This window comes from Peromyscus leucopus, chromosome 1 (assembly GCF_004664715.2).
Source record: "Peromyscus leucopus breed LL Stock chromosome 1, UCI_PerLeu_2.1, whole genome shotgun sequence".
Taxonomy (NCBI): domain Eukaryota; kingdom Metazoa; phylum Chordata; class Mammalia; order Rodentia; family Cricetidae; genus Peromyscus; species Peromyscus leucopus.
In genome coordinates this window covers 62,222,974-62,241,061 of record NC_051063.1, presented here as the reverse complement: position 1 = coordinate 62,241,061, position 18,088 = coordinate 62,222,974, and the positions used below count along the sequence as shown (strand labels likewise).

At 52.5% G+C, this 18,088-nt stretch overlaps 1 protein-coding gene across 2 annotated transcripts; it reads right to left on the bottom strand.

Annotated features, from left to right (window-relative positions):
- Positions 1-561: 561 nt before the first annotated feature.
- On the bottom strand, positions 562-17,251 carry Ifitm10 (interferon induced transmembrane protein 10). 2 transcript variants are annotated; one of them, XM_028870709.2, is made up of 3 exons: positions 15,558-17,251; positions 14,227-14,680; positions 562-1,167 (listed from the first exon to the last, which is right to left on the bottom strand). In XM_028870709.2, the coding sequence occupies exons 2-3, from the start codon at positions 14,467-14,469 to the stop codon at positions 1,018-1,020; spliced, it is 393 nt and encodes a 130-aa protein (XP_028726542.1). In that variant the 5' UTR covers positions 14,470-14,680; positions 15,558-17,251; the 3' UTR covers positions 562-1,017. The 2 variants fall into 2 exon arrangements, with proteins under 2 accessions (XP_028726542.1, XP_028726535.1); XM_028870702.1 differs by lacking the exon at positions 15,558-17,251 and adding an exon at positions 15,365-15,462.
- Positions 17,252-18,088: the final 837 nt, after the last annotated feature.

The window sequence follows — 18,088 nt, the reverse complement described above, 5'->3', positions numbered from 1 at the left end:
CTCGGCCCTCCACTGACCTCCATCTACACTCTGTGCCCACTGTGGGGTCCCTGTTCACTTGGACCACCATCCATTTTTCAGCTTACCCGCACTCCAGCTCATGGGGCAGCACCCTTCTGTGGCAGCACTACTTCCAGGACCAGCATGCTGTTTCTGATCTTGACCTTTGGACAGTGACCTTCAGTTGACAGGGAGTCTCTCTCCCCATTTCAGGGCCTACGTAGGTGAGAACCTTATCAACACCCTGCAGGGTACCCAGAGGCTGGCAGGGCTTCAACATCACTGTAGGACCTTTCTCTTGGACACTGCACATCATCCCTCCTACTTCATACAGGCTGCCCGACTCTGTGAATCCTGTGTGGAGTCCCTCCACCTAAAACTCCTCATTTCACCATCCTACAGAGCTGGCCATCCCAGACCACTTGGTTTCTGAGCAAGCCTTGTACAGAATTAGCTGTGTGCAGGCCCTGGGGTCATGGACTGCAATGAACATCTGATAAAGGTCCCCAAACCTCCGGGTGACACCTAGACCCCGCTTGGAACGTGGACAGAAGATGAAGCTGAGCTGGGCACATGTTTTAATGAAAGTTCACAGATACAAGAGCTTGGAGCAGGGGTCACAGCTTGGAGGAAGTTGGGGTCAGGAGTGAGGGAGCCCCAGGTGCTGGCAGCCCCTATCCCGGGGGCTCCCACATAAGCCCTTCTTGCTGGGTGTCAGGTCTGAGGGGAGCAGGAACCTGGGTGGGGTGCACAGGTCAGGGAGGGCAGCCACTGGCAGCCAGGCAGCATTGTGAGAGGGTGCCCAGAGACCCAGTGACAGCAGGATGGGAGCAGGAGGCAGACAGGGTGGCTGGGAGGAGTGTGCCACTCCACTGGGCACTCAGCTTCTGGTGGCCTTGCTGCCATGCATGGCTCTGGGCCTTGGTAGGAGCCCATTCTGCCCCATACTGTCAGCATCCTGAATCTCTGCGACCATCAGTCTCAGTGCTGTGTCTCCAAGGCCACTGCCTGCTGGGCTCAGTAGTCGGTGAGGGGGTACCGCAGGAAAATGAAGATGAGGATGATGCAGGAGGCTGCCAGCGCAGAGCTGGTGATGTTAAACAGCCGTGCTGTCTTGGCATCTTCCACGGCTCCATTCAGGTCATTCAGGAGCTTCTTGTCCCGAACCTGGAGGCAGAAGGAGGAGGAAGAGAGGCAGAGGTCAGAGGATGTGGTGGGTGGAGGTCAGCAGAGAAAGAAAGACAGAGGTCAGTGCAGGAGGAGGAAGGAAAACGGGAGCTGTCAGAGGAAGCAGGAGGAGGAGGCCAGCAGAGGAGAGGGGACAGTGGTCATCATCAGAGGAGGAGGAAGAGAGGCAGAAGTCAGGAGAGGAGGCGGGGCAGAGGTCAGCAGAGGAATGGGGATAGAGGACAACACAGGAGGGAACTGAAGCCAGTAAGGAAGGGTCTGGAGATAAGAGGAGGGGATATGGAGACCAGAAGAGGGGTAAGAGGTCATCAGTGGAGGTAGACAGAGGTCAGTAGAGGAGGGAGGTTGGAGTGTTGGGGAGCAGGGATGTGAGAGTCGGGTAGTCTCAGGACCTCTGTCTTGCAAGCACCCACCCTTGGTTTGGAGAACATAGTCAATGAGAAACTCATCTTTCACAGTTTGTAAAGTAAATAGTGTCTAGTCAGAGAAGGAAATGGGGAACAAAGGACACAAATACCCTGTGAAGGATGCCCAGGACTTTCTGTTTTATTTTGTGCAACTGCTCAATGAGTTTGAAGTGATCTAACATAAAAGAGGAAGGTGACCCCAGAGACAGAGGATTGTGACACCAGAGACAGGGGGTGTGGGATGTGATGACATGTGTGTCCGGTGTGTTGTAATTGATCAGTTCTGCCTAGCTAGGCATTAACTAGGATGCTGAGTGGACAAGACATCCTAGGGAGATGGGGACAGAGCTGGCCATTTCTAAGAGGCTACTTGGTCAGGGCAGACACGTCTTAGGACAGTCCCCTTGTGCTCCATAATCCAGTGAGTGCCAGCTGAATACGATGCCAGCTGGAAGCAGAGCCTAGAAGATGAGCACAGGAGGAGATGGGGATTGCTGTGTTCATGGACTGGGTTTGGTTGAAAGAAGGAAGGAGGGCAGAAAGACACTTGGACTGGCTGATGGCAGAGTCAGGGAAGGAGTTACCTGAGGAGGAAGTGTGGTGGGAGGAAGGGGGGTACATGGGAATGGGGTTGGGGTATGGACAGGCCGAGGACAGCTGAAGCCTGCTGGGAGGAGGGATTGAAGCAGAGGGAGGAGCGGTAAGGCCAGGGAGAGGAGGAGGTATGTGATGGGTACCCAGCAGTGGGCAGAGGGGGCGGAGGGGGGGGCAGGACAGGGCTGGGGCAGAGTAAGAGGAAGGGAAGGGACCCAGCAAAGGGCAGGGGGTGACCTGGAAGGTGGGTTATGCTATGTGTGAACTGGATGGAGAAAGTATGGCAAGAGGGGCTGAGGAGTCAGGAGGGCCGGGGTGGGAGCGAGGCTCTGCCAGAGCTCTGGTGATTTGGGAGGGAGCCAACACGTCCGTCACCAAGAATGAGGCGTGTCCCCGTTCACTTAGCCTGCACGGTTTGAGTGAAGTATTTGACAAAGTTTTATCATTTTCTCCAGAAAGTTAAATCCTGTCTTCCCTCGGGTTTGGTATTAGCCTGCTTGTTTTCCAACCACAATGTCAAGCCCTTCCCCAGAGCTGCTTGCTGTAGACACTGGATCTCTAGCAAGGAAGAGTCTATCCTGTTCAACTGTCCCACCACGATCATTAGACAGGTGTTCTCTTGGATAAACCAGCTGTTCTACTTCCTCTTGCAAGCCCCTCCTCCAGGCTGCAGCCCTGTTAGGGAAACTGGGCCCGGGTTTCCCTCCGCAGGTGCCCACTGGTAACCTCGCAGAGTTAACCGGCCCTGTTGCCTCTCCTAGAGCCTGCCTGTGGCATGAAGACAGTAAAGTGTTCACCTCACAGTGTTGGGAAAGGCCGTGGTTGGGCTCATGTTCCTGGCACAGCTTCTTGCCCATACACTCCTATGAGGAAGACAAAAATGATTCTAGAGCAATGCTGACTAGCAGAGGGTATGCAGAAGAGCCTTGGCTCACCCTTGTTCTTTTTTATTTTATTTTTAAGAAAATAAATATTTGCAGGGCGGTGGTGGCGCATGCCTTTAATCCCAGCACTCGGGAGGCAGAGGCAGGCGGATCTCTGTGAGTTCGAGGCCAGCCTGGGCTACCAAGTGAGCTCCAGGAAAGGCGCAAAGCTACACAGAGAAACCCTGTCATGGAATAAATAAATAAATAAATAAATAAATAAATAAATAAATAAATAAATATTTATTTATTTATTCTTTTACAGTTCTGGAGGCTAGAAGGTAGCTATAAATATAGAAGCGAATATCAAGTGAACAGTGTGGATGGGCAGGTGAACTCTCTCTCTCTCTCTCTCTCTCTCTCTCTCTCTCTCTCACACACACACACACACTTGCACGCGCATGCCAGCTAGCTTAGGCAAGCGGGGCCTCTGGTGTTTTGATGTGTCTTAGATGGACCGGAGAGGCAGTAGGTGAATTGTGTCATGAGTGGGGATAGGTACACAGAGGGGCGTATGTCAGATGGAAATAACAGGATGGACAAAGATATGGGTGGATGCTTGTTGTGGGGGCAGGTGGACAGGTGGGTGTGTGAATATGTGAGTGTGTTCTGGATGAGTAGAGCAGGTGGTGTGAAGAGAGAAAATATTTTGGTTGTGTAGGGTGTGTTGGATGATTGGACAGGTACATGGGAAACAGTAATGTATTTTATGTAGTTAGGATGGATACCTAGATAGAAGTGTGCTGGATGGGTCGGGCAGGTGGGCAGATAGGTTTATGGAGGTGTGTCAGATAGTTGGACAGGTACATGGGGTATAGTAGCGCATGTTGTATCTTTGGGAAGGATTCTTGATATGCATGCTGGACGAGTGGAATGGGCAGATAAACAGATTTAGGATTACATGTGGGATGGGTGACGGGAAAGAGGGGGGAGGTTAAAAGAATATATCATTGACTACTGAATGAGAGAGAGGCACAGATTTTGAAATTCATTGATCAATCAGTCAGTCAATCTTTACTTAGTGCCTGCTCTGGCATCCTGGGTGTGTAACAGCAGCCATGCATAGCCCAGCTGTGCTCTGGTGTGTAGCAAGGAAAAAGAAAAGCCTCCATCCTCATGGTTCACAGACCAGGAGAAGAGTCACAAGGCACAGGGCAAGCAAGGCAGGTATTCACAGGATAAGGAGGCTAGAGAGACATCTGAAGATGCCAGAGGTCGATGGTGTCCAAGGAGAACCAGTCTCAGCAGATACCCTAGAAAGACTTCATTGAGTGGATGTCTGTCACCAGATCAGTGATGGGTTTGGTCCCTTGGTGGGGGTCGGGGGGAAGCACATCAGGTGGAGGGAGCAGAGCCCCATGAGGGTGGCTGAGGCCAGCCTGGGGCTGCTGTTGGAGGTCAGAGCACAGACAATTAGGGAACAAGAGAAGCTGTCGAGAAGATGGTGGGGCTTTGTGAAGGCTTTTTAGAGTGACATAGAGCCAAGAGAAAAGGAAGGCTGGACAGACTCTAACAGAGCCCTTGGCTAAGGATTCAGGTCAGACAAGGAGGAGCCAGAGTCTGGCCTGGAGATCGGAGGCTCATTCATCAACCGAGGGACACGGGTCTAGTAACATGAACAAGAGCTGTGGAGTGAAAGTGAGGGGGCAGATGGGTTCTGGATCTGTGATAAAGGCAGCTCTGACAATGCTGAGTTCCACGTGGTGGATGATGAGGAGATGGGGCTTGAGATGAGGAGGCCTTGAGGATAAACTAAAAGTGAGTTGCAGAAGGAAAACCGGGAGGCCAGGGAGCTTGGCAGTGCAGGTCCCGGCACCAGTGAGAGCTGCTGTTTAGACTTGTGGCTGGACACCGGGAACAGCAATGCTGCTGAGTCTGGAGTTCAAGGATGAGGTGGAGGGCAGAGATGATCATGTGAAAGGCATCACTGCAGGTGTGACGAGACCACATCGGGGACTGGAGGAGCTGGCTCCGCAAAGATGAGAAATCCAAGTTCAAAGGCCAGGAAATGGATGTGAGCAGTAAGAAGACTTGGGAGAGTGCACAGAGAAACACCAGGACAGCTAAGAGGAACAAGGGAGCTGGGTAGGGCAGGAGCAGAACACTGGAGAAACAACCAGAGCAGGAAAGACACACAGTGCTCAGTGGGCCCAAGAGGTGACAGATAAGATCTGTTGTGGAAAAGAAGAATGGAGGGCTGGTCTTGGAGAGACTGGTGGGAAGTTGGGTAAGTTGATCAAAATAAGTAGGGGAAGAAGGTAAGTACATTAGACGAGATGGGCAGATGAGCGGGGCAGTGAATGGGACCTTTGGTGAATGTTCGTGGTCTGGTAGATGAATCCATGAAGGGAAGGGAGGAAGGACAGGCCCTGGGTTGGCAGACCAGGGGGTGCTAGCTCATCCCCTGGCACTGAAAGAATAGGAAAGGTAAGCTGATGGGGGACCAAATGGTCAGGAAGTACTGAGCTCTGGGTATGTACTCCACCAGCTTACACAATGAAGGTTCTGGCCCCCCGGCGATGGTAGGAGGTGAGGCCTTGGAGGGTGAGGCTCTCACATAGAAGGGGCCCCAAGAGGCCTTTAACCATTCCACCATGTGAGAGATGTGAATAGCCTACAGCCCAGCAAAGTGCAGACCTGACCGGAGCCTGACCGTGCTGAGGCCTGGTGAAGTTCCAGTCAGCAGAACTGTGGGGAAAATCACACAGTGGAGAAACTCTTCACACGTGCAGACCAAGGCAGGTGACTCAGATGGGGGCTGCATGAGTAGCGGGTACAGACACATGAAGCATGGGAAAGGGGGGTGACATGGTAGGTAGCCCGAGGCTACGTGAGTGAGAGGAGGGAGGAGGGTGGAGGGCGCATGGACAGGGCTTTTAGAGTGTATGGTGAAACGTATGGGTAGAGTGGTGGGGTGGGTGTTTAGAACAGACAGGGCAGAAGGGAGCAGGCTTCACTTGGATAGAAGAACGGAACAGTTGAGATGGGAAGGAAGTATGGGAAAGTAGACAGAGAGGGGCTGGGGATGTAGCTCAGTTGGGAGGGTGCTTTAGCATGCACAGAGCCCTGGGTGTGATCTCCAGCACCACAAACGAACGGGTGAGTGTGCTGATACACACCTGCACTCCCAGCACTTAGGAGGTAGAGGCAGGAGGACCAGGAGTTCAAGGCCAGCCTTGGTTACATAGTGAGTTAGAGGCCAACCTGGGCTAAGAGAAAGGGAGAGAGGTATGGAGGAAGAAGAGGAAAGAGGAGGAGGACAGCAAAGAAGAAAAGAGAACAGAAGAGAAGATAGAGCATCTAGGAAAGGAAGACAAAGGATGGACAGACAGAGGGACAGAGGAAGCCCAAAGTCAAACCTAAAATAAGAGTCCATGACACCCTAGTGGTGATTTCCAGGGTGTGCCTTGTAGTGCTGCATCTAGCTTCCCAGTCATCGCCCCCCCCTCTCCCCCTAATGGAACTTACTTCATAAGGTTTTGCTATCGTTAATTAAAATATTCAATTTAATTGTGGGGGTTGGGGCCATGCCTGGAATACACTAAGAACTCCACTATTGCTTGATATTTTATGGTTCTTGTTTTTCTGAAGGTAAGAGGGTGACTCAGAGGAGAGAGAAAGATGAGGTAGACCGTGGGAATAGGAACAGAAGAGAGCAGTGGGGTAGACTAGCAGGTGAACAGGGAGCAGAGGAATCGAGAAAGAAAGTACCATATGTGCCTTTGAACAGAACTGGGAATTAAATATGTGAGTAAGTAGACAGAGGTGTGGCTGATACTTTTGAGGGGAGCCAGGAGGAAAGGCGCAGCTGGGTAGGTGACTTTATTGGGACACGAACGGTGGAAGCAAGGGCAGGAACTGGCAGATGCATTGTGGGATGGAGGCTGCTCCTCCCATGATGCCTCTCACCTGTGTGGATAGCACCTGTATACTTTAGACCGCCTGGGTGAGAACAGTCCTTGCAAGGATCTCCAACCTCCTCTGGATTCTCTCACTCTGAACCTCCATCAGGACAGTTGGGGCCCAGACTTGGAAGCTCCCTGTCTGTAGATTCAACTGAGCTACAGATCAAAAAATATTCAAAACAAAGTGGAATCTGCTGAATGTGTAGAGTTTTTTCCTTGCTGTTTTTCCCAAGTGATACAATAAGAACAACAACTGCTCTTTCTTTTAGTAAGGTTGTATATCACCTAGAGGTGATGTTGAGATCATCTGAGTATGTGTGTGGGATCCAAACAAATACCAGGCTGTTTTAAATAAAGACTTGGGCATCCATGAACTTGGGTGTCTATGGAATCAACCCGCTGTGTGAATAAATACTAAATACTAAAGGAAGGGCTAGGCAGCAGCCTTCCACACCCACCTCCCTGGGCAACCCAGTATCATTGGGAAGCTCCTTCCATTTGGGCTCCCAGCCCTCTCTCTCTCTCTTTGCATCCTTAGTCTGTCCCCACACGGAAATTTCATCACATGAACCCACTCACAGTGGATGACAAAACCCTCACTGTGGAAAACAAGGCTGTGCCTCAGGCATGTCTGGTCCCCTCTCCTGTTTCAACCACACAGGCTATGGAACCTTGTCCCTGGGCTTCTCTGCAAGGCCTAGTCCTCATCCTGTGACACACTTTCTTAGACACACATGTCTATGGCCTGGACCACCTTGGGCTTACTCAGTACACCAACATGGACTTCTGTCTGAGCCCACCTTGTATGAAATAGCAGTCCCAGCCACTCTCCTCAGTCTTCCCAGATGGCAGTGAGTTTCATCTTCACAGGAGTTTTATGACGGTCTGAGTTTCCTGCTAGAGGGAAGGCTCCTGTGGTGAGGGGCGCCATGGCTAGTCACCCCTCATGCACTGGGCAGTAGTTATCTGCTGCATGGGAAGTAGGCAGTGGGCGAGTGCTGGGGCATCCCCATGAACCTGTGACTACATGGTGGGCTAGACAGTTTAATGAGTGGCCACGATGGTGACATCAAAGGGGTGGGCAAGAGAAGAGGAGAAAGGGAGGGTAGACATAAGCTTCAAGGTGATGAAAGATGGGCCGCTGGGGAGATGGCTCAATTCATGTCAACTGTTTGCCAAGCAAGCAAGAAGACCTGCCTTTGATCTGAGGAACCTGTGTTTAACATCAAGAACAAAAAAGCCAGGGAGGGGCTGGAGGAATGTCTCAGAACACTTGCTGCTCTTCCAGAGGACCCAGGTTCAGCTCCCAGCACCTAAAGGGTGGTTCACGACCATCTGTAACTCCAGTTCCAGGGCATCTGACAGCCTCTTCTGACCTCCTTGGGCACCAGGCATGCATGTGGTGCACACACATACAATCAGGCAAGATACACATGCACATGAAATCAATAAATCTAAAAAACATATTTTTCAAACTTCAGGCACAGCAGCACATGCTTATATAACTCAGCGCTGGGGAAGCCAAGACAGGCAGATCTCTGGAGTTTGATGGCTAGCCAGTCTAACTTAACCGGTGAAGCCCCGGTCCCAGTGAGAGACCTTGTCCCAGAAGACAAAGTGAGGGTCTGAGGAGATGGCTCGGTGGATAAAGGTACCTGCTATCAAGCTGAACAATGTGGGTTCAATCCCTGGGATCCCCATGGTGGAAGGAGAGAGTAAGCTCCACACAATACACACAAGTGTGTATTCATGCACACACAAAATTGTGTAATTTTTTTTGCTTGCTTGTGCATTGCACACACACACATCCCATACATGAACATGAATACACACACACACACACACACACACACACACCTGACACAGACACAGTGAAGGAAGATGGATAAACATGTGGACACAGGGCAAGTTCATGGACAGAGGAGGGTGAGGAGGAGACAGGCAGAAGAAAGAACATGGTAGGTGCTGGGGTGACCAGAGGGTAGAGGAGGCAGCTGCTCTGTGTGCAGTGGCAGGGTGACCATGGGAGCAGGAAGGACAGAAGAAAAACTGGGGCAGGACACGGATGAAAGACAGAATGTGGAAAGGGAAAATAGAAAGATAAGCTGGTAGATTACTGGATGAAACTTTAGTAGGATTTGTGTTGATGCTGGTGGGTTTTTTTTCTTTCCCCTTCTCTTCCTTCCTTTCTTTTCTTTTCTTTTCTTTTTTTTCTCTTTTGTAAAGACTATGTAACTGAGGCTGGCCTTGAATTCTAAATCCTCCTGCCTCTGACTCCCGAATGTTAGGATTTTATATATGCAGCACCATATCTGATACATTTAGGGTGTGTCAGTGTCTAAGAACAAGAGAGGACAGAACATGAGGGAGCACAGGGAGGGCAAATGAGCACATGGCTGAAATGAGTGTGCAGTGGCTGAAATGAGTGTGCAGTCAGGCAGTGAGAGTGTGCAAGCACGCTCACAGCCACACAGGGACCGATAAATTACTGGATGAGACAGACAGAGATGTTGGGGGTTAGGAGTAAAGAAGAAACAGGAGAGTAGATATTTGGGTGGACATAAAGCTGGAGGAAGGGCAGAGGTTTGCAGCTGATAGATCTGAATGTTGATAGAGGAATGCCAGAGTAAAATTCTACACTGGGAGCAGGGAGCAGAGGGTAGGAAGGTTGGAATGAGGAGAGGATGGATGGATGGATGGATGGATGGATGGATGGATGGATGGATGGATGGATGAGTTCAGCCTGGGAAGCTGAAGGGGAGACTACAAAAGAGGAGAGAAAATTAACGTGGATAAATGGGTGCATGGGTAGAAAATAGAAGAAAAAAAGGACAGAAGGATGGATGAACTGAAAGGGGAAGAATGCGAATGAGGAAGGCGAGTGACCGAAAAATGCACGCATGGCTAGTTGGTGTGATGGAAAGGAGGACATGGCAAAGCATAAATAGATGGTAAGGCTGTGTTGGTGAGGGAAGTGGGAGTGTCCTGAGAAAATGACTTTAGAGAAACACTTTACCAGACCAGTATTAAGGTTGGTAAGGATGGAATGGGGCAGCAGAGGAGAGAGTCAGAAGTACAAATGACTGTGTGTCAACAGGTGAGTGGAAGGCTGATGCTGTCTGGATGTGGTGAACAGAGTGGAGAATGAATTGACATAGCCTTGCATCACTTAATGAGGGATATCTAAGAAACTCCAGATGGCCTCATCATATGTTAACACCACAGAGCATATACACAAATCAACTATGACACTAGTAGGTGATGAAGTCTTGTGTATATGACCTGTTGTTGCCTGAAATGTCACTCTACTATCTAACAGTAGGTGGATAGCTAGGTGACTGCACACATGGATGAGTGGATGGGTAAATAGATGGAAAGGTGGGGGATGGGTTGTGAATGTGTAGAGGAGTGAGTGGATGAATAGTAGAGTGGGTAGATGGATAGAGAGATGTGCAGATGAGTGTGTACGAAGATGGGTGCAGTGTGGATAGATAGATGGTAGATGAGTGGATGGGTGGGTCAGTGGATGGGTTAACAGGTGGGTGGGTGGATGGGTAGAAGGGGTGGTTAAATGATAGGGTGAGTGGATGGGTTAAATTGGTGAATGGACAGGTAAATGCTGACTGGGTGGGTGGGTAGATGGGTGAGTGGGTGAACAGGTAGGTGAGTGAATGGGCAGATGGTTGGGTAAACAGGTAAGTGAATAGCTAGATGTGAATGAGTGTGATGTAGATAGATGAATGGTACATGAGTAGATGAATGCATAAATGGATGGGTGTGGTGTGGATAGATGGATGGCTAGATATATTGGATGAATAAGCGGAAGGATGGACAGCTGAACTAGTGGATGGACAGGTACATGAATAGATGAATGGATAAATAGATGAGTGAACAGGTATGGTGTGGATGGGTAGATGGGTAGGTGGATGGGTGGATGGATGGGGTAAGTGAATAGATGGAATGATAACACTGATATTCAGAAAGGACGAGATGGACAGATACATAGAAACCCAACCAGAATCTACCCTCCTAATCTAATCTTTCAGGCTTTCCTGTCACAGGAAGTCCTCAGGCCTCCTCAGCTCACATCAAGCATCTGCCACAGGCTGGCTGCACTGCATTCCCTCTCCAGTCCTTCACACCTCTGCTCCTCATAGAGGATGTCTACTCCTTTCTCTAGGTAAAACTTTCTCCTCACCTATCCTTCAAGGCCCATGGAAAATACTGCCTCTTCCAGAAGCCCTTACCCTGAACCCTACTTGGCCCAAGCTCAGTGTGATGTTTTCCTTTTCTAAGACACTAGACATCTATCCCATCTGATGACACCCTCTGTCCAGCCAAATAATATCCTTAGCCCCCCCCCCCGATGATCACCATGCCTTGGGTACTGAAAGGTGGTCCTGAGGGTGAGGCAAGCAAATGTGACCAGGGAAGGAAGGCCCTAGAAGTTCTGCAGGGGAGACACAGGCTTCATACACAAGAGAGGATACCTGTGAGCCAGTGTGTGCACATAGCTCAGTATTTCCCCCAGAAAAAGGGTAATGACGAACTGTGAGGGGACTTGAATACCAAAATTGGATCCTGGGTACTGTGCAGGTAACAGTGAGGCTGTGTGGTTATGAGGCACTGTATGGAGTCTGCATGGAGACTTGATCTACTGGATCTTGTTCTTCCCTAGACACAGAGCAGCCTGCATGGAGCTGACCTGACCCATGTGGTTGGAGGAGTGGATGGTGGCCTGATGGGATATGGACAGACAGGGCAGGCAAGAATGCCATCATCTCACACCAGTCAGCCAGCCCCACCTGATCACATGATGGCTTGAACAGTGTTGTTTCTATTGTGAGCAGATGAGGGCATGGGATCAGCAAGGAAAGATGGCTGGAAAAGCAGCCAAGTCTTCCTGACCCCTGGTCCACCTGCTGTCCTTGGACATGCTTGCGTTGGGCTGCATGAGTGGCAGGTGCAGCTGGTCAGGAGGCTGCAGCTAGATACACAGGTGGACTGATTTCCAGGCATCAGGTCAGAGTTAGCCTGGTCTATGCTGACTCTGCACATCCCTCCAAGAAGCCCCGAGGCCTGACCACTGTCTCCTGAGAAGGTCTTAGGGAGCAAAACAAGGGAGAGAGATTAAGCCCTCTCTCCCAAAGTGTCAACCTCACATCCCAATACAAACCCAAACCATCCAGAAATGCCTGACCTACCTACAACCCACACCAGATGGGCTACCCTGCCCAGCCAGCCGGACACAGCCTGAGCCAGGGGAGGAGGGGACAGCTCCCGGACCAGAGCCCAGGCAGCCGTGCCCAAATCCTCAGGCTGTAGACAGTGCAGGGAAAGAGGGCACCAGGGGAGGCTATGTTCCACTAACAACCTGGCAATGGTGCCCTCTGCCCGGCATTGCCCCAGAGAACAGAACTGAGCTGATCTTAGGACATCCCGAGTCCCTAGGTTCCCTTCTCATGTTGCCTCTCAGCACAAGCACACACACACACACACACACACACACACCACACACACACACCACACACACACACACACACACACACCACACACACACACACACCACACACAAAACACACACACAAAACACACACACAAAACCGTGGTGCACGTGCACGTGTATGTAAACACACATATTTGACTCACAAATATTTGCATGCACACATATTATACTCAAATGTGTCCACTCACGATATACATAAATGTGATTATGTTGGCACCCCTCACATGCAATTGGACATACATTTCTACCTATGTTCATGCACACTCACAGATAATTGCATTTGCTCACACACATGCGTATGTGCATGCACATGATTATATGCATACAATAACGCTCAGACGTATACTCAAGTGTCCACGCCCACACCCATATAAATATACCCACCCATGCAACAAACTCAAATGCAACCACTCATACTCTCCACACATTTGGTAAATTACACATATGTGAGCACATGTGTACACACATGCAATCTCATGCTCTCATAGACATGCCCACTCATGTACACAACTCTCATGTGGTAAAGCTCAAGGTGAGGAACCCAGACCTGGAGATGAAGGCGTGAAGATGGTGTGATATGCTGAGCACAAGTCAGGAAGAGGAAGGGAGAACCTGGTGGCCAGGCATGTGATATAGGGCAAGGTGGGGCTCACGTCTGCAGAGGAACTGTGGGCTGAGCTGCCTGGGCAGCCTCCCTCTTAGGTCAGTCTTGTCCTCACTTTTTAATCCCTGCAGCACCCTGCTGCTCTCCCAGCCCCTGGCACCCCTCCTTGCTGGGCAGCTGCAATCTCTGGACCGCATTTGGCTTGGCCCATTCAAGCCTAGGCTCAGGAAGTGATGATCTGTGTAATCGTGAGCCAAGCCCTTCCTTCCGGAGATGCAGGATGGGAGGAGGGCAGCCAGGCACTATCCCCACACCCTGCTGGTGGGGCTCCAACGGGCCAAGGTTGCTCAGTCCTCACCTGGGACACAAGGGCTGAGCCGCTCTGAAGCCACTTATCACAGCTCCCCTCAGCCCCACAGCCGCGTTCATTTCTCTCACTTTGCCGTGGGAAGGGGTAGGGGTAGGAGTGGTTGAGAGGTCCCACAGCCTTGCTACACTGTCCCCAGCCACCCCCGGGGCAAAGGGGAGTTGTAGCCACTGTGGGTACAGAATAGGTAGGGGGGGTACGATGAGTTTTCCAACTTTTCCCCTGGGCCAGCTTTTGGCCTTCCACCACACACCTGCCTGGGTAGGCGTAAGTGCCTGGCAATAGATCCCCCAGAAAGCGGCTGACATAAGAGGTTCTGCAGGGGCCCTGAGACCCACCCCTCTGCTTTCCACAGCCACAGGATTTCAAGTCCCTTGGCTCCATGCAGTTTCCATCTCATTTACCTAGGTATGGCTACTGGCCGTGTTGACTCCCATGTCCCCTGACAGAGGAGAGAACCTTGAGCTCTGAATGCCCGCTCTGAGCACTTAACTAAGTTAGTTGGACAGAGAAGACAACCCTACCCCACTCCCCAGGCTGAATCAAGCTTTCTCAGTCTAGGAAATGGAAGTGGCTGTGTGCTGCAAGTCCAGATCTGGCCAACAACCTTACCTCTCGGAATCCATAACAGATTTCCTGGCTGGGCTTGCATGCTCCACCCTGGGCTCCACTAAGTGACATGCCATCCTGCTAGCCCAGTTAACCCTGCCCCGTTCCCCTCCCCAGGCTCACTTTGAGGGAGTAGGCCAGAGCAATGAAGCCCAAGCAGCAGAAGTTGAGGTAGACGAAGTTGAAGATGGACCACAGATAGTAGTCGTTCACCTCCGTGGTGTCGGGGTAGACCTCGATGACTGTTGTGGGGTTCGTCATGGTCTTCTTCTCGGCTAAGTGCTTGCAGGCCGGCGGGACACCTGATGCCCGAACGCTATCAGTCTTGCTGCTTTTAGATTCCATGGGGAACAGAGTGGGCGCCATGGGGGGGCGAGGCCGAGGGCTCAGGGGCTGGGGCCGCTGCAGCCTGCAGGGCGGGAGGCTTGGACACACAGGTGAAACAGCCCTTGGGTGAACCTGCTGGTGGCCTGGGAATCCAGAAGGCCCCGTCCAGGGGGACTCGGGCTTCCTGGGTGCCGTCCGTGGTGCTGGCCGGGGCTCCCAGCAGGGCTGGGGACTGGCTGGGGCCCTGGGCCTGGAGGGGAGGGACAGAGTGAGGAGGAGCTGGGTCCTGAGTGCCCAGTAGCACCCACCCTGGAGCCTTACAGCATCTCCCCTGCAGCCCTATAAATGGCCTTCGGGAGATGGAAATCCCCGCGAGCTTGCCAGCTGCCAGCCTGCCTGCCACCTGCCTCCCCCACCCAGGCGGCCACGGCCAATACCAAAGCCATTCGCAGTAGCCTTGGCAAGCACATCGGGGCTTTTCATCGCGTTGCCATCTGCATCCACTGACACACACAACAGCACCCCCTCAGCACCCTGACTGACACCCTGTTGCGAATAAGCAGAGCTCCCCTGCATCCCCACGCACTCAGGGCATTCAGACCTACAGTGACACTGCTCTAGTCACCGACTGGCAGAACGAACAGCTCTTGCTGAAGCACATACACACAGAGACGCACCACAAACATCATCACCCGCCGAGCTTTCCAGTCCCAGCACACCCGCGCGCCCAGACGCGCCAGGTAAACAACTGCCCACCAAGAAGCGCAGCACTACACACATCGCCCCACAGGCTCAGACATATCTCCGGAAGATACACGCAGGTGCAGGTGCAGGGCTCCAAACTCGCGCACATCGCTGACCCCCCGCCCCCAAACCAGGCAGAAAGCGGCACCGGGTACCCTAAGAGCGCACACCGTCACACGGAGCCACTCACCTCCCCCCTGCACCCGTGCCACCAACAGACCCACAAAGACACTCAGCGAAATGGACACTTCCAAGGGACAGCTTGGCGCCGGAGCCCTGCGCCACAGGGCGCACCTGGCACGCGTGAGAAGATAGCAGGGGGCAACGGCCGAGCTGGGTGGCCGCTGGTCTGACCCCAGGTTGCAGCCACCAGGACCGCTCACCTATTGGCGACGCGGCAGCGACTGGGCCAGACCCCTGCTGCGCCTAGGAGCGCTCGTCCTTCCGCTGTCCCGGGCCGCTGTCTGTCGGCTGATCGCGTACCAGCGGCCCAAGCTTGGGGGCGGGGAGCGAGCGGGGCTGGCGCCGCTGCCTCCCCCGCTGCCCGCGCGCTCCGCAGCGCCAGGCCGGCCGCGGCAGCAGCCAGAGCCTGACTCACAGCGTCGCAGACACCTCCGCCTCCTCCCTAGGGAGGGAGAATGCCCTCCAGCACAGAAGCCAGGACCCCGGGAAGTGGAGAGCTGGACGAATCTGGGACCCATGCAAACCAAGAGTTGCGTGGCTCCCATATCCACCGACCACGGAGCTGCTGCCCTAGCCCACCTGTCCTCATATTCTCTCGCGGGTCCTCAGGTCCCGGGCAAGTCTGTCTGCTGAGTACTCCACCTTGTTTCCAAGGCTGATTACCTCTCCCTGTATTTCTCCCACTGAGCCTTACTAGCTCCAAGACCTGTGCCTTCAGAACCACTTTACCTCGAACCTCTTCTTCTTGCCTTGTTGAGTCCCACTTGCCACCCTTGTCTCCGTGGTAGACCTTGCACCATCTCCATGAGGCCCTGTCCTGAAATCGGCTTCCCAAGCTCCTACCCACCTCTTCCTTGATCCTGCACAGCTGGACTCCATCCTTACTAATAGCTAAACCGCTGTCTGAGCTGGTCCAGTCCCCATCCCTAATCGGGCTTCCTTTTGGAGTCTCTGGGTCCCTTGAAGCCTCCTGACTGCACATCACAGTTCCTACCCAAATGGGATGCAACATACCAAACCCCAGTGGAATACTCATCTTTGTTCAATCCTGTCTCTCAAGTCCCCCAAGGTCAATGTCTAGAGTTTTCCTTCTGAGCCCAACAAGTCCAGGGCCTTCACCAAGAATCTTCAGAATGCCCCCCCCCCCATACCTCCCGACTCAGTTCCAGTCCTGTTGGATTGGAGGTCCTGTCTCCCAAGTCTGACCCCACCAAAGCCTGGTTCATTCATGCTAATTCTGTTCATCATAAATCCGGCTTGAAGAATCTGACCTGTAACAGGCTGGTCCTTCCCTGCACAGCAAGCTCCCCTCTGCCCTCAGGGTCAGGTGTGCTACTCCAAAGCCCCAAACCCTGGTCCCTCTTAGAGACCCCTACACTGATCTCCTTGGAGCTCAGCCTATATACCTGCTCATAGCCCCTCCAACCCCCATCCTGGGCCCCAGTGCCCTGACATTGCTCTGTCCCTAAACATTACTTGCCCTAAGCAATATTGTCTTCTATGATTCTATTCCATCTCTCTTCCCTCATTCTCAATCCCTCTTGGACACTTGTCCCCAATTAAATCCTCAGCTCCAGATAAGTCCCAATGGGCTCCCTTCACCTTGGAAGACCTTCCCCAACAGTCCTCCCTCCCTCAGAACCCCTACCTCACTATGGGGGGGGGGGGTTCTCAGTAGGTCCACTTCACCCTACTCTGCACAAGAGCCCTGTTTTCTGCCCTCTTCTCTGGATCACCCCCAACCCCCTTCTCCCTAGCTCTTCTCTGGGACCCTTTCCAGAGTGACCCAGGGCTGCCTGAGCCCTGAGTCTGTCTGGTCTCCTGGAACCTGGGCTGTCTGAAGTCTGAGTCCTTCTCCAAAGCCCTGTCTCCTGGATAAGCCCTGCCCCATGCCAAGATCCTCCCTTCCCAGCCCAAACCCCACCTCCGACCCCTGCTGACCCCTGGCACTGCTCAGTTCTGCATGTCAGGAATTTTCAGTTTGAAGGATCTTAAGTGTAGATTAAAAAAAAAAAAAAAGCACCAACCAACCTACCAAACAAACAAACAAAAAAAAGTCTTCGAGTGGGTGGAATTTCCAAGCAAGCAGGGACCCCTCCCTCGTATTCTTGGCTTTCTTCTGGACACTCCCTAATGGAGCCTAGCCTTGTTGGTCCAATGAGCCTGGGGGCAAACAGGCTGTGGCAGAAAGCCAACTCTCCCTCACCCAACTCCACCACTCCTTTGGATCCCAAGGGCCTGGCAACCAGACTTGCTGAGGTCTGAATTGAGGAAGGTTCTTCCCAGCCTGGATGTGGCTGTGTACCATGCCACTAATTCCCACCCATTTTTGCCCTTGACTTTCTCCTTGCCTTACTATCTGGGTCTGGTGCTGCCCTTGGCACATCTGGCCTGTAAGACTCAGAATTCAGGAAGCAGTAGGGTCCTTTGGCTCTCAGGGCAGGGTCTGCTCAAGGTCACTGGCAAGGTGAGGGCTAAATTGGGGCCTTCTTCCCAGAAGTCAGCCTCAGGGCTCAGGAGTCAGTGTCTCAACGCTCAGTTGGTGAGGAAAGGGCTAGCCTTGGGTATGGTCACTCCTCACTGTCCCCCAGATCAGGGGTTTGAGGGAAGAAACACTCACCATGAGAGAGAGGGTACAAGGTTTTACAGGAAGCCTCCCTACCCCTGCCTGCAGCAAGTGTCCTGCTTCTTCCCAGGGACTGGAGGCTGATGTGAGGGCGTCATTCAGCTA